Source organism: Amblyomma americanum, chromosome 4 (genome assembly GCF_052857255.1).
Source record: "Amblyomma americanum isolate KBUSLIRL-KWMA chromosome 4, ASM5285725v1, whole genome shotgun sequence".
NCBI classification, from domain to species: Eukaryota; Metazoa; Arthropoda; class Arachnida; order Ixodida; family Ixodidae; genus Amblyomma; species Amblyomma americanum.
This window is the reverse complement of record NC_135500.1, coordinates 198,638,258-198,654,675: the sequence shown is the minus strand read 5'-3', so window position 1 is coordinate 198,654,675 and position 16,418 is coordinate 198,638,258. Positions and strand designations below refer to the sequence as shown.

Here is a 16,418-nt window from a genome sequence, read left to right as displayed (position 1 = left end):
GCTCGGCCCTGTTCATTTGTTATTGCAAGAATTTGCAGTCGTGTATAGTTACGACAGAGCAATTCGTATAACCAAGAAGCGCCGGCATTTTTCTGTGTTTGATTGTATTCATAAAACTTGAACTGATGATAGCGATCTATACCGTCACATATTTTTGGCATAAGCCACAAAAAGTAGGCCAGGGTTCACGCATGCTTATTCTCGTGAAACTATTCCATCACTAGGATTATGAGAAAAATCCCCCTTGCTGCTACCCATTACAAGAACATTACCAAATTACTTGGACACTGAGTCATGCTGACTTAGAGGGCAATGAGGCGGCTCATAACCTAGTTTTGGCGCTAATTAACCGAGTGGATCCTTTCCATCCTCACCCGAAACCTCTTCCGTCCACATATGACGAACTACTATAAACACTACGTCTTAACCTTCCACCTCACAATACCTTCCACCGCACAAAAGGTAAACACAGCAGATGCTGCAGCCTGGCGCCAAATACGGACAAACTCATTAAGAAACCTACAAAAATAGAGCAAAATGTATTCTACTCAATACTCTGACACCTTCGCCTGGTGTGACGCAAGTCCCACACTTTGCCGCAATTCGTGGGGGTGTGCGGGAAAGCCTTAACCTTTAATTACGACACATACCTCATATGAGCAGTGGGAGGCTCAACTGACTAGCGTATCCTAGAAAGATCAGCTAAAGCTCATCGACCAGGTCCGTGAACCAGCTCTGGCCACTGGATTTCTGGAATGAGGACCCTTGCCATTTGATCGTCAAGCCGCTCTCAACACCTATTTCTCAGTAAAGTTTATTCTCTCTTTCTCTCTCTCTCTCCATTCAGCGGATCCATACTAGAGTAACCCTTCAGTGCATAAGATAGATGGATGTGACCGATTACATTCCGTCCAGTCCTCGGCCTCTGTTAAACCGCATTCAAAGGACACCGCATTTACGGCGCATGTCTGGAGTTCCAGCTGGACCAGCAGGCCTCTCCTCATTATGACCGGCCTTCGACCGAAAGCCAATGCCGAATCCAGCCACGCCGGTCAAGGGAGCCACACTGTGAGATATGTAAACATTTTAAATGTTCATTTCGCTGCTATCACGTAACGTAATAAGCCTTTTTACGCCATATTTGTGCCTGAGATTTTTTAGTCGTTAGTAACATGTTCACCATTGTGATTTATGAATAAATCCAGCATGAAACTAATCGCACGATTGACAGGCAAGCTTTATATTTTATTTATTTATTTATTTTTGCACACTGCAGCCCCTTCTGTGGCTACTGCTGGAGTGGGGTTAACAATTTGAGTAAAAACGGCAATGTACAACACACACTTACACACACACGCACACGCACACGCACACACGCACACGCACACGCACACAAAGATTACATCTAACATGTTTGAATAAATAGCGAGAACAATGTGATAGGCTGTAACTAATAAATTCAAGCAATGTACAATGAACACAATACAAAGAAAACATAATGTGGCCCCGATTGCTGCTAAAAAAGTATCCTCTCGGAAATAAAGGGGGAAAAAAGGCGCTGGGTAACCTGGTTGTTATTCGTCGTTCGCCAAGATATACAACCACCATTATCATTTGTGGCTGCGGCAGTGTAGTGAAACTCGTGGTGGAATGGGCCACTTTTTTTCAGCAGGCATGCGCCATTCATCCCCCGAAGAAGAGAAAGACGACGGAGAAACCGCAGCGCCTCCGCTGAGAGGGGGGGGGGGGGGGTCGCAGCACCACCAAGCAGCGCGAGGCCAGAGGCCATCATCATCATCATCAGCGCGAGGCGGCAGCGCAGCGTCGACCGAGAACGTCGGGACCCGAGCCCGCCCCGCTGAAACCGTCGGCACACGTCCAACACCGCGTCTACGCCACTCGACCACAAAATTGGGCACGGAATCGGCGCCGGCCATCCACTTCAGGCAGCGAAAGCACCAGCGCGGAGAGCGTCAGAGCACAGCGGGCTCACAGGTGCGTGTGCGTGCGTCCATCATGCAGGCGCAGTTCTTTGCCATGTTTTCGCGCAGAGCAGCTCCGTAACGGCAACGCGAGTCCAGGAGACGAAGGAAGGAAACCGTTAGTCAGTGACCATAGCGTAAGGTGCATCAGGCACAGTTCTTTGCTGTGTTCCCGAGCAGGCCGGCTTCATAACGGGAAAACGGGTTGTGGGTACGAAGAGGAGGAATCTATATTCACAGTACAGATAGACATTAAGGTCCTCCAGGAGCATCTCTTTCCCTCGTTTTCGAGCAGACGAGGTCCTTAGATAGCGTATGTCTCGTAGGCGACGGGATGGCACCTGCAGTGACAACTGATATCACATGTTGAATGTTTGATAAGAGTCTTGCATGCTCCCGGACTGCGTGTATGTTCCACTTCCGCAACAAGGAGCGGTACATAGATTGCCACAGGCTGCTACAACTACAGACGTAATGTTTCAAATGACCGGGAAAATTTTGTTAAGACAGAAGATCCGTTCTTACGCTTTGGACATTCATGATTTGTACTGAGGTATAGAATTTTATGATGTGAATAGTGTTCTCTCTTAAGATCGTAATGATACGAAGGCGATCCTACGTGGTTTAACGATCTAAATGCGTTATCTGGAAAGTTCCGAGTTTTGTGTAAACAGAACACGGCTGATAGACATGGTCATTTTGGCTCCCACGACCAGTCCAGAGTTAGCTTTTTCAGGGCTTCGTGCATACTCTCCTCACTGCCGTCACCACTATGTGGCGGTATACACGCTTACGGCACCTGCCTTGTCAGAGGCTGGAGGCGAACTTGAGTTGTAAGTAAATGCTAACAGAAACGTGAAAAGGTAGCCGACAAAGCTTCTCTCTTCGGTTTCTTCCGTTGAGCATTTGCCTCCACTCTCATTTCCAACCCGCCTAACTTGAAGTACAAATTCCTAGTGCTGCCGTGTGTTTATTTAGGAAACAAGAGATGGGAAGTGCCAGGAGTGAGATTCTATTTGGCATACTTCGCACTTTGGGCAGATATTTACCTCAATACTGCTGAAAGCCTAAACGATTAAGTTTTACAAGAAATAAAACCCAGTGAAAAGGAATCATTTTTATATCCTGACGCTCATAAGTTGAACGGGTCTGATATTTCTCAAGAGGGAAAAATTTGTATCTTGGAATGCTGTAATAACGAAGCTTCCTTAAGTAGAGGCCCGCAAGTTGTCTTCATGCCTGAGCTGTAAAAAATCCCGAAAGAGCTTGAAACAATTTTGGTTTTCTTAGGCAAATACACAATGCTAACGAGAATTTCAGCAATCGCGGCGATCATTGTCTGCTGAAGAGGCCGTTGATGATGAAAATTATGACCCAGCACGCTGTTTTGTGCTCTTAAGATAAGAACAAAAGAGATGGATTTGACTTTTCAGCAACCTACTCGTGATATTACGTCGATTGCGTTGATGCTGCCGCTGTAGGACCGCCCGTACAACGGGGATGTTGCCTTGCAAGTCATCTCGTCGGAATGGAAGATTTCTCTCTCAGTGAAAATGTGCAGGAGACCTTTGGGGCTACATAGACCAAGTCGTTATGAAATTGCACAAATGAAGTGAAAATGGCACTTTTTTTTCATTCACAGTTTCCTTTCCGGAAGGATATGCAATGTCGTGAACTAAAGAACGCAATACTTTTCCATCTCCTCTGCAATTTTTTTAGCGGACTGACACTTACGTATATGCTATATTGTAAGAAAGTATCAGAATTTATATACGGTCAAAGATATTTATCAACGCATTAAGCCACAGCTAACACCTTAACAACTTTTTTTTAAAAGCTGCTTTCAGCCGTGCGTGAAGACATCGGTGATAATGTGCTTTTATCCCAAAATAAGGCACCTATTACAACATGGCTTTTCTGACAAAACCTTATGGAGCCAGTGTATTAAGCATAGCCCTTTGCGTCGATGACTGCTTGCCATCGACGAGGCATGAATTCGTTTGCTGTCGATGACTGTCTGGTTTCTCCATTCTTGCACTGGGTAACATGATTTCTCCTCGAACCTTATTGCCCTTATGTCTATCAGGCGACCTGTCACCCTTGTCAAAGACGTTCAGTTGGATTGAGGCCAGCAGAGTGGCTGGGCCACTTCATAACGTTTATCTTCCTTTTCTTGAACCAATTTTTCACAAGGCTAGAAGAATGCTGTATGTCGTTGTGCTGCTGCAACACGTATCCCCGGCTAAAATGACTGCCTGCGGATTGAAGCATAATGTTCTAAAAAAAATTTCGGTAGTAAACTTCCTTTTTCGTGGTACCTTGAATTCGGTGAAAGGGACCAACACCACGAGCGAATAACAGCCCCGTACCATTACGTTCCCACCTCCATGCTTCAAAGAGGGAAGTTGACTACGAGGATCATATGCAGTGCCCTATTCTATGGGTCACTTGTCAACTTTATATCATTTTTGAAGTTCTTCCGAGCAGTCCGGTTCTTCTTAATTATGAACTCTAGGTCTCCAAGAGCCCCTGACGGAAAAAAGAGGGCATTTTTACAAGTAAATACGTATTTTATTTGCTGGATAATTTGAATATACGCACGCACAAATAGAGTACCATATCATTTGTTCTCTACTTTATGTTTTCGTCTTGGCAGCGATGTGGGCCATCGAATTTTCACAATTAAATTTTCAGTAAAAATAGAGCTACCATTCTCTTAGTATTAGTTCTTGCGAAGTCTAACTGTTGTTAGTAGGCCTTCAGTACCGGTGCATAAGCTTTTCTTGCATAAAAAAAGGAACTTGCAAAACGTCATTTGCTGCGCTGGACGAAGTGTGCGAATGCATTTTCTGAGGTGTATTGTAACTGATGCGTTGTTGAATTCAGTACAATATGATGCGATCAAGTCGTCTGGGTTGACTTCTATTCAACTCTATTCAACTCAAGAAAATGTGTTGAATTCAGTTCGATTGGACCGGTGCACAGGGAAGCAAGAAAAAGAAATATGCATGGATATAGCTGAAGGCATGCCCGCCCTAGAAACCCGATATCGAATACCGCGCGCTGACGTCGGCGTTGACGATCGTGCGATGCAGGAGAGTGTCTCCCCTGCGTCGGCTCCAGTCCGATGCCGGGCCGAGTGACCGTCAGCAGCCGCAGGATTAGCAGTGCGTGGGGCATGCACCTCTGGTGACCCAACACGTCGACTGGCCAGTGCAGCTGCCATGGTGACCTCCGGACGAAGACACCCAGAGGGCGCCTCCGAGTCCTTCAGACCGTCGCTAGAAAGTTCCGATCCTGAGAGGTCTGCTGCCGCTAGCCATTCATTTCGCCTGCGTTTTACGCGATAGCGTATACAGCTCGTTTGGTCGAAAAGCCGTCGGCGTAGTCGGCACCGCGTGTCGGAAATAATCGGGGGCTGCGTAAAAAAAAAAGTTTTATCAGTAATTTCTGGTTCTAGTGATTGAAGATTGAATTCAACACGATAGCAAGGCGGGCGAGTTAGTGATACATATTTAGAAAATAACAGTGCGGAAAACTGGGACTTCAAGGGTAGAAAACACAGGACAAGCGCTGTCCTGGTGTATGATAGGCGATGATGAATTAATGAAATCATTGTAATTAATCGATTGACTAAATAAATGGAAAATCAGAAAAAGAGGATTCAAAGGTGTCAAAATGCTCAGAATGGAAAGCCTTACCCACTACGCTATTGCGTCATACCCTTAAGGCGGAGCTTAAGTGTCCACTCCAAATTTTATGGCTTACGCAATGGCCCAACTTCAGAAGAAATTGAGGATTATTTGCGGTTTATTTACATTTATACATATATTCTGGCGAGAATATTACATAGGTGCTGAGAAAAGAGGGAGGATAGAAGGGCAAGTGAAACTAAACAAATGCAAGTAAAACTTTTGCCAGTGTTAACCGTAATACTGATATGAAATATGAAAAGCTGGCAGGCAACGAAGTTTTGAACGCAACGAGTTAAACGTCGGTGCTCGGGAAAGACTAGCTGAGAACAATGGCATTATGGTTTTCGATGAAACCAATGTCGGCTGCTACTTGATTCAAATCAGTCGCAAAAAAAATGGCGAGTGTCCTACATTTCTGCGCACTCCTTAATAGTGACCCGTGCTTATCCGTCTAAACAAATCCTCATCCATACTTGTCCTTCTTTCCTACTTATCCTTACCCATTTTTATGCATACTTACTGTCTGGCGCCACTCACCCTTTTCCGCGCATGCGCGGGCCGTGTGGCGCCACCTGCTGGGCACAGCAGCAGCGATTCCTCGGCCAGCGATGAGCGCAAGACTCCGTCTGCGTCCTTCATCGGGGGCCTCGTGGCCTGCGTGGTGCTGCTCATCATACTCATCCTGGCTTACAGACATGTCACCAAGAAGCGTACGTCTGCCCCGCAAATCAAGAGCGTGCGGAAGCGTAGCAAATTACGCGCGGTGTGCGCGCCCTGCTTTAGTGTCACAAACTACCTGTAGCCTTTCGAATGATCACTACACCTGGTAGCCATTTAAAAAAATTGAAACGGTGTCCACGCAATATGTCACTGGTTGCTGCGTCAGTCGTGAAAGGGGGACGGACACATGTAAGGGAGTCTAGGTGTCATATATGTGCAAATTGGCCATGGTAATGTGTAATTCCCTCATCCATGTGTCACGCGACCCGTATACGGTGGGTTAAATACCGTTGATGACGTCATTGATTGTTGTCACGTGGTGACGACGCCATTACTTGCGAACGACTTGATCTTATTGTGCAGGAAAGCCGCGCTAGACCGGTTACGAAAAGACGAAGGCGGACACACAGAAACGACTAGGTCCATCTAGTCGATCCATTGTGTCTGACCTCAAACGTACACTCTAAAGAGAAAGGAGTAAAAAAGGGAGTAAGCAGTTCTATATAGCACTCCCTTTTGTAAGATGTTGTGCGCTAGAGGTCAACTTAATTCCTTATTACTCCCGTACAGGCGTAATTGTGTTTAGTGTGTAACCAGTCTAGCATCCAGTCTAGCCTGCACAACTAGCCTCCGTTCTTACCCTCAAACCTTTAACAGATTACGGCGTGTTAAGAAGAAACAGTTGCCGTGCACATTTTACATTTTGTATGCTGCTGGTTTCAACACGAGGCGTTTAATCGACTTTTATTTTTTAGCCCGATATGTATATCACTCACAGAAAAGTATAGTGCGAGAGGCTTGCTTTCCACACTACTAGGTGCCGCCTCTCCATGCAGCTCCACCGACGCCCCTCGCTTGTTTGACGTCATTCCTCCGCTCGCCCTCGGGCTGTCGAGAAATTTTTCACTCCTGTACATTCGCAATGTGTGGTTTGCGCGCATGCTTGTGATAAGGAAGAGGTGCCAATTATATGACAATTGTTTCTGTCAGAAATATTTCGTTCAGCCTGTGAATTACCACACAAGCTATGAAAAGGCAACGTAACGTGCTCCTCTGAAAAAAAAAAAAGCAGGAACTCCGCCGCTTAACTAAAGTGAGCGCTACCTTTAGTAACGATTTTAGCTCGAGCAACTCAAACGCACCTGTGCGCACGGCTAGGAGATACTACGAAATGTGTTTGCACTTGTGCGCACCGGTACGTTGGATCAAAATCCCCTGGGATGCTTTAATCCGTGTAGCTTTCCTTATCTGACTTTAAGTGAAGAGAACAAACGCTGTATTACTCGCAAAATTTAAGTGCCGATGGAACCCTGCATTGCTTCCCATGAGGAAGTCTGAATACAGCACATTGTTTTATTATTTAGCACTAAAGGAAGCAACAAAGTAGGCTTTTTTCATTTCCTTGTGTGTTTGTTTATGTGCTGTAGTAATCAGCTTTTCTAGAGTCACATGTCAACTAACTTAGCGCAAAGAGAAGAGTTGTCTCACTGCGTTAAATTTTAAATGGCTCTATTTGCTTTGCGCATGCGCGGTTACGTTTTTTGTTCGGTAGCCGGGATGCTATATAGTTCTTCAGCAGCTGAGAACTGTAGCTATTTGTTCGAGATAAACGTCGGCTGTTAGGTGAAAAGTTATTGGGCGATTTCTTATTCTGGCCCCATCGTTTTTGCGTTATGTTCTTATTACAGGTGCCACCACTAAGCGTCTTCTCTTATGCCTGGAACAGAATTCTCGAAATGTTGTTTCAAAGCTTCACATTCTATGCATTTTAGACATTTCATGAGAAATTAGATTTTTAAGAAGTCAAGGTGCTACTTCCATCCGTCGCCGAATTTAATCACAAGTTCATCAAAACCTGAGCAGCTGTACCCGGATGAGGTCGTCTCATTTATTTTGTTTCCAGCGTATTCGGACAAAGAAACGGTAGTTAAACCATGCTAAAGCTTGCGTATTAAAACGAATCGCGAATAAAGCTTTTAAATAGTGTGCTTAGCTGATTCCAGGAGTGCGTTAGATAGCTCCACTTAGTATCTTTAAACCGTCTTATATCGAACGCTCTAGATGTGTCCCCAGCTGTTTTGCGTTAACTGCGCTGCACTAATTAACAACGCGTTAGTAATTTGTTTACGGACAGAGTCAGGCGCAGCTGGGTATTTGTTTTTATCTACTTGTAAGCATCACTGATGCTGTCGTAAATGCTTAAAACAAAACAAACGTGCACATTGTTGATCGTTGTACTGTGCAGCGTCATGGCGCGGTTCTATCTTGCGTAGATAGAGCTGAGGCGAGCTCTTAGAATATTGGATGTAGAAATTACGAACACATGAGTCGTCCTGAGTGCTTCGACGCATCGATTTGCGGTGAAACAAGGCCCAGTGTGGAATTTTTGAAAAAGTCCACTTCGCAAGGACACGACACTAAACTTCTGCAGATCGATCTTCGCAAGGCTGTTCGTTTCGTTACAAAAAGAGTCCTCGGGACAGGCTTCAGTTGGTCACGCTTTGTTCAGCTCCCGGAGAAGCGGTGTCACTCCAATATTTCGCGCTCGGAGTCCCCGTAAACATTCGTGAGTCTTTTGGCTTATTTCAGGGAAGCTATTATGACGGTGTACGTTCGCTCAGGGAAACGCAGAGTTGAGGAAAAAGAACACGATGGGATATTCTACCGCTTAGCTTGTCTGTGGGTGGCTGTCTTGCTGAAAAGAAGTGTGAACTGGCATATTTTAGTTTATTCTCTGCCAGCAAAGAGACGATGATGGCTGTGGACTAAGTGGCCGCAATCTGAGGAAATAGTTATCTCCTGCGTAGGAATGGCCGCACGGTGTAGTACTCTGTGCTATGAGAAAGATAACAGTGTGCGAGGCAAAGCGCTTGGCTCCATGTCTGCCTATATGTCCCGGCATATATATGGTGTCAAGAGGAAGCATACCAACCACCGAATGTTGCAACGAAATAGACAACAGGCGATTCGCAAGCAGCTGCCATACACCGCCTCTTAATTGTTCATTCACGACAAGAACACACATACACACTCGTCGAGCTCACACTCACGCCTTGCAACGTGACGCGTTCCGCCATAGTTCAGGAACATACGGGGAACCTAGACTGCCAGGTCTGCGGATGATTCCCTGACAGCTAACATATAAACGCAAGAAGTGCCCCCCTGGACTATCAAATTTCGCAATTTTCTTTTCAAAGCCTTCTTCCCTTCGTAATTCCCTCAGACAAAGCGGAGCTGTACCGCAACCTCTCTGCTCTGGAACTGCAAGTCACGCTGTGCCTCCTTCTGATTGCGCGCAACTCGGACGACATGAGTCGCCAAAATACAGCACAGCTCTCTCTCCCTCATTCCTCATGCATCTCTCATGTCAGGTATGATCCTGTATAGTGAGTCACCTGCGGTTCGGTGGCGAGTAGCGGGTAGACGTCACTATGTGGCAGCTGCTTCTCTTCGTTAGAGAAGCTCACAGAGACTCTCATCATCTGGACGCAAACTACCGCCGCCTGCACAAAATTGCGCGTTTTAATTGCACGCTTAACGGAGACTGCAGGCGTGCATCACGACGCCCGAGCGTGCCGCGACTGGCATCTGCAATTCAAGTCCGCCGCCGACAGGGATAGCCTTGCGCGCTTGTGCAGTTGGTGGGCGAAAGTTAAGCCCGAAGCTTGCCGCGTGCGGCACAGTCGAGCCACTCGGATGCGCCCACTTGCATGTCTAAAAAAAAAAAAGCAGACTTGGCAAAGCTAGAGCTTTCAGCAGCCAACAGGTGGTTGAGTTCGCAGCGTTTTTTTTTTTTGTACGTAAGAATTGTTTGATCGAGATCAATCAATCAGCGGGCGTCAGCCAATCTCACGCCACTCTTACGAGGGAACAGTTTTGAGCGCTGGGCTTCTGATTAGATAATGCCAGCTCTGGTGGCACAGCGATGCACGCTTAGAGATAGTGTGTGTGTGTGTGCGGCGCGAGTTACTCGGGGTTGATGGTGGACGCGTTGGTAGAAGTGAACGGCTCCATGCGACAGTATGTAGTCTGGGGTGCGTGTGTTCAGCTTTGATATTTTCAGTGCAACTTTGTTGGTCTGTTTGCTATATAGCAAGTAGAATTAAACAACTAAGCTGAGAGTCAAATGTCGTACATGTCCTTTGACCTCCTCTATCGCTCGTGTCGTCATCCTTGCTGTTGTCTATGTCGCAGTGTGATATAGGAAAAACGCCACTGATCAGTCGCCTCAGAGTGAATGGTAGGCGCCGCTTCATGGCAGTTCACGCCAGCCCCGTTGTTGCCGCTTTGGCCTTGTTCATTGCGCTCGCTTGTCAATCGTCGTGTCTGACGACTGTTTTTCGTATGATTCCGCCTCCATGAAATGCTGTTTCCTTTTGGAGCACCATAGATTTGAGAGTGAAGCAGGGGTTTACCTATTCTGTGTACACTCTGGCTCACGGCTTAGAACGTCCTGGGGGAATAACCTACAAACCAGAAAAATAAGCGCCCTGATATCGTTACGAGGCGGCGTCCTTAGGACACAGGGATGTTAAGGTGATTCTACCGTGCTTGACTCGACAGAACTGCCTAAGAGCTTTCGGATGCAACGCCTTCGTTTGCCGTAAGACGAACACGGCTCCAGTAGACAGCCAATTTGAAGTGCATACATGGCAAGGCTATTTTTGCTTGATCGAGAATATGGGAAATATACACTTCGCTCCCTTTGCCAGCATCCTTCGCAGGGATTATCATGAGAGGCGGTACCCGCTTTGACTACACCGGCCATAAACGGGTCAAAAAGGGGCATGCTCTTTGACTGGGCCCGCTTCTCGACGAAGGGCAATTAAACGCTCGCACTTCAGCCAGAACATGTTACGATTTCTGGTTAGATCGCGGCGTGAATGCGAGTCCCATGACAGCGCTCTTCGTTCAATGCGGCAAGAAAGGAGGATGCGTAAGCGAAAACATAGTGTTGTATATTCAGAACACGCAAAAAAAAAACCTCAAAACATCAAGTGAGCGTAAATCTTGCCCCGCGGCGGCATTTAAACGCCAAAGGCAAAGAGTCTTGAAGAGTGCGCCGCCGCCGCCGCTTCTAATTTACGATATTGCTCTTGTATACGTGGAAACGCATCGCGCGTCTGGCGTTACCATTTGTACACCTGTTATGGATTCAGTGATGTCTGCGTAGTAGAAATTGGAGTCTCGCGTGACTTCGAATATTTTGTAACTTATGATAGCCGGCCGGGATTTCCTCGCTCGTATTTCAAGCCAAAGGATATGAAACATCTATGCGCCATAAAGGCGGGCACTTCGAAAAGGTTCACAAGCAGGCTCTAACCGCTTGGATAGATGTGAGCCGTTTAAGCGTATGCCAAAGATTGCTGGTAAGCCTTCAATTGCTTAGCGGGTTTAATGGCAATTTTTGCTTTGGTGGATTTGAAATCGTGCTGAAAATTTATAGTGGGTAGTTTACAAAGACGTTTCTTTAAAGGCTAAATTGTGATGCTGGAAACTCACGCTAGCCTCGGTGGTTTTAAGTGGTATCGGTGATTGTGCTTCTTTTTCTCAGTGACCGTGTTCATTCGTTAAGAGTTGCGAGACAGCTAAAACACCGTCTCAGCATCATGAGAAACTCTGTTTATTATTTCACGGCTGGTGTGCTAGTCTCAATCAGTGGCGTCGGCACGAAACTGCAAGCCTGAAAATGTGGTTGAAGCAAACAGGCTGTACGCATTTCACGCTATTCGGACGTGTTTCCCGTTCGCCTTACTGTCGCCATCTCGGACTCACTTCGCTCTTCTCACGGCCTGCCGGGAACGACGTCTCGAAGAACTACGCATCAATCACTGAATCTGCGTATTGTGAATTAATTATCTTGAGTGGTAAGAATAGAACACTGTCCTCTGCGAACGTACTCAATGCATGAAAACCTAATGCATGTTCGTCTGGGACACGGCGAATTAGCAGCTGTTTCTTGCTCCCTAACGTAATCAGAATTCTGCAGATTTGTACAGTATGATCGCCCGCCTGTGCGTACAATTACATTCCTTCGAAGATCGATCGGGGACATAAGTGTCAATGACCCGTGAGCGGCATCCAAAGGCGACAGCTTTGTCAGCAGCCGGTGACTGGAGATCACACTTGTAGAGGAGAAACTCAGTAACGAGCGCCCATGTAAGATAGAGAAATGAAATGCTCTTTGGCAGATGTGGCACCTGCACGCCAAGATCACTTTTAGCACTTTTGCGAGACTTTTGGCCCCGATAGTAAATTTTTTTTAATTGTTCGGCTGCATGCTGTTTAGCCGTGCAGCCGGGAACTCGTGGCGCCTTTGCAGCTTTGAATCCCTAGATCACGCCCCTATAAAAATTTCTAGAGTCTGTTCATAGACTGTTTATATGAACTTTTGCGTGGTAGAGATCGCTTCTCTTGACCCGTGCGGAGCTCTGTAGCCCCAGGAGTGCAGCGAACGTTCCACTATATGGCTCTATAGCGAATTATATGTGCCGGACACGTTTGGAAAGCAGCTGCACGTGTGCTCATGAGTGATAAACGACCCGTACAAAGGAGACAAGCTCTGGGCTATCAGCATTAGCGCTGAGTTAAGCGACGTGCTGTAGATATAGTCAGATAAAACACAAGAATAAAGCGACAAGAGCCCCTCGAAAGAGTCTCTCCTATCGATGTCATCGACCTAATGTCTACACGTCGCGCTGACTGCCTTGCACTTGCTAGCGTACCGTAAAGTTCTCAGGCCACATGGTCTGCTTGTGAGCAGTACAGTCCAGTAGTTGCGGCACCTCCCGAAGCTAAAAAGATATGTGCAAAGAGTAGAAGAAGTATCGTTATAAACTCTGAGAACCTTGATAGCTTTATCTGCATCTTAGGTGCCAAGCTATGCCCATGAAATGCGGACCCTGTGGCCTGGAAACTTTTGACCAACCCTGTACTTTGCGAGCAATTGGTTGCTTCGCTCCCGAGTTGTATCCGACTATAGAAGCAAAATAAACTTTCTGTTGCTGAATGACCCATTCTTGCATTAGGAAGTGTGCGACACAGAATGAGCATATGCACTCAATACATGCACTGAAATTGCTTCACATTTCGTTTTTTTTTTTGTTGGCAGCTTTCATCTTTCAGTTGCTTTGCTTTTTTCTGCTTTCATGCAGGCAGAACAAATTCCAGTGCACCTTCGGAATGAGAAATATTGCGAAAGCACGTATTTTACTACAAAGTGAAACTTCAGAAAAATGGACAGACGAGCTATACTTTGTAGGCTGGCATCTCGGGAACTAAAACATCGTTAGAAGTTACGCCGGACATGATGGAAAGCATCTGGAAACTTCGAAAAAAGACAAGGTACAAGGAAGAAACCAGAAGAAAGCCGTGTCTTTTTGCGTGGTTTCAAGATGCATTCTAATACTAGTCACCAACTAGCCCGTCTTTGTCTGTTATATATTATGGAAATAATAGATTGGACATGCGTTGCCCTGCCTACTGGTGTCTTGTGTCCCTTTAACGCTGTTTACGTTCTTCAAGATGAAAAAAAAACGCTTTGTTTGGTTTTACATAGGTTTAACGATAACGACTTATTCCCCAGTGTGGTATTTATACTGCGAACGAAAACAAACTAGCAAGTAAACAAGCAAGCAATCAAGCAAACGCTAACGACTTTTACTACACTGCGGTTTTTATACTACAAACGAAAACAAGCCACCAAGTAAGCAAGCGAGCAATCAAGTAAATAAATGTTTACGTGACTTTTTTTTCTTTTTTCAGCGAGCGAGGGCGCGGCTATTGCAAGTGACCCTCTTCAAAAGAACCTCGAACAAAAGCCCCAGCCCGGTGAGTCCCAGGTCGCGTTAAGGTCGCGTAGCCCCGAGCGCCATTGCAGGCAATCACGCGGATTAGAAACTTTCTACTCCAGCACGAGTCGCTAATTAATAATCCTTATTCTTGGATCAGGTTTTGCATTACGTTCGATCGCCAGTGAACGAACGAGATTATAATGTGATGACGATGGAGTGGCTTAGGTATAATCCCTGTCCGCTTTGTTTCAGTGATAAAGCAATCAACTGTAACTGAAGCGACGACGACCCCGACAAAAGCATTGGGCTTCATGACCGGTACGTAGAATGCTCGCTTACGCGATTGGTGCGTTGCCGCTTTGGACGCATGAGGGGGCTAAAGGGCAGTGTTTATATTTGGGTTTATTCTTACAGAAAAAATGAATTTGACGAAAGACTTGATGGAGGCATTGACCGGTAAGTTCGCACTTATTGGGGCCGCCCTTTCTGGGTACTTGACCCTGAGAGACCTTGGCCTAACTGTTATCGCTGCATTCACCTGCTCAGCTAAAAAGCCTAATTAGCTGCTTTGTGATGACATACACTTTTACCTTCAGCGGAGGTTATGCAATCGCCACTCTTCTGTAATAATTCACGTACATGCAACCACTTTTGACGAGAACTAAAACTCAAATAAAAGTTTTTGATTGCTCTAAATATGAACAGCAACATTTTTGAATTAATTATAGGGCTGCAATTTTAGTTGAAACATTTATTTCTGCTGTCAAGATGCGGTCGAGATGCCCTTGACACCAAGAGATGCCCTTGATACCAAGAGCTCTTTGATCGTAAACCAAAAGTCAAACTTCCCGCAGGGCCTTTGTTTAGAAATCCTGCAGTATCGTCGGGCTACAACTCGGAGATTAGCTTACTGTCGCGACACCTGTAGTCAGAAAAATAAACTGCGCGCAGTTAACGAACTACGTGATGATTGATTGGGCGAAGTTATCACGGCATGCAGGGATGGCAAGGTCATTAATGATCTCGGTGGTTATGCGTGAGACGTTCGTTGCGCCAGTGGATCAATGTTGTACCTATAGTTTCGCGTTTCCCGCTGTTAGAGCTGTTGACATTGAACCCTCTGAGCGAAGCCACCGGAGGTAGCTCGAAACAAACTGCAGCCGGGTGAGCTGAAAACTGACAGCGACGTGGCTGTCGAAGTACACACGATCAATGTGATTGATTGCGTGGCGGTACAAGGCAACGTGTGCCGGAAAGTTTCAAAGATAACGCCTGATAGATACAGTTATATTGCCTTGTTTGTGGGCACTACAGCGCAAAACGCTAATCGAAGCAGTTCGGCGTACGCACTTTGAAATTCCCGCGGCGTTACACTCCACCTTTGATGAACAAACCCGACATCGCAGTGAACCGGTGCAGTACAAGCGCACGAACTGTTGGACAAGTTTTGGTTGCACTTTCTTCAGACCACATAGGAGTGCACCCAAATGAGGACAAGGAGATACGTACAAAACTCAAGCGCTCGTTCGTGGTCTGAAGAACATTTTTGAAACTAGCGGCCACTGCCTATAGGCACGACCGTAGGAGCGCGGGAAAGCCACAAATTCGGTAGATGCAGTAAAAAAATAATCACCTGTATATAAATTAGTTAAGTTTCCAGAGCGTCATAGTCAAGAAGATCTGGGTGTTCCGATAATGCTGCTAGTACAACCAAATGCGAGAAAGAAATCCAACGTTGCCCTCAAGGGTGTAATTTTATAATAGAGGTCAATGTATTTTCGATACCCTGTTCACATCGGCTCGTCTGTCCTACAACTGTACGATTTATTAAACTCAGTTTTAGCTATTAAGCGTTAGGTTTGGCTGTGACGCAAGCCTTAATAAATGATCCGGTATTAATTTAGGTCACTAAAGAGACGTGCGCTGAGACCTCTATACGCGGGCACTTCGTGCTTTTTGCCTCCATCGAAACTTCAGCCATCGCCGCCGGCATATAGAACTCCACGAACTCATTCTCAGTAGCTGAACGCCACAGCCATTGTACGACCGCAGTGGGTTGGGCACAATTTATTGCTGACGCAGTGCTGCTTAGGGAAGTTAAAACTAAATCTAAAGCAGCTTTGCAAATTAGGTCCACGACTCGCTTACACCAGCTGTAACTTCCATAGCGAACTCTTATAAAAATGGTCTCTAGATAGTCTATAGACTTGTTATAGACTCTATTGCTT

At 46.0% G+C, this 16,418-nt stretch overlaps 1 protein-coding gene across 1 annotated transcript; it reads left to right on the top strand.

Moving 5' to 3' along the window:
- Positions 1 to 1,759: 1,759 nt before the first annotated feature.
- On the top strand, positions 1,760 to 15,727 carry LOC144129965 (uncharacterized). Its single transcript, XM_077664018.1, has 7 exons — positions 1,760 to 1,995; positions 5,078 to 5,286; positions 6,263 to 6,387; positions 14,162 to 14,227; positions 14,443 to 14,508; positions 14,605 to 14,646; positions 15,657 to 15,727. The coding sequence occupies exons 2-7, from the start codon at positions 5,207 to 5,209 to the stop codon at positions 15,725 to 15,727; spliced, it is 450 nt and encodes a 149-aa protein (XP_077520144.1). The 5' UTR covers positions 1,760 to 1,995; positions 5,078 to 5,206.
- The last annotated feature ends 691 nt before the right edge of the window (positions 15,728 to 16,418 follow it).

What these genes read in the sequence shown, in the direction of transcription:
- LOC144129965 (XM_077664018.1), top strand. Translation starts at nt 5,207, where the DNA reads ATGGTGACCTCCGGACGAAGACACCCAGAGGGCGCCTCCGAGTCCTTC. An exon ending in CGAACAAAAGCCCCAGCCCG is followed by an intron (nt 14,228 to 14,442) that starts GTGAGTCCCAGG and finishes GCTTTGTTTCAG; the next exon opens with TGATAAAGCAATCAACTGTA. An exon ending in CTTGATGGAGGCATTGACCG is followed by an intron (nt 14,647 to 15,656) that starts GTAAGTTCGCAC and finishes CACTTTCTTCAG; the next exon opens with ACCACATAGGAGTGCACCCA.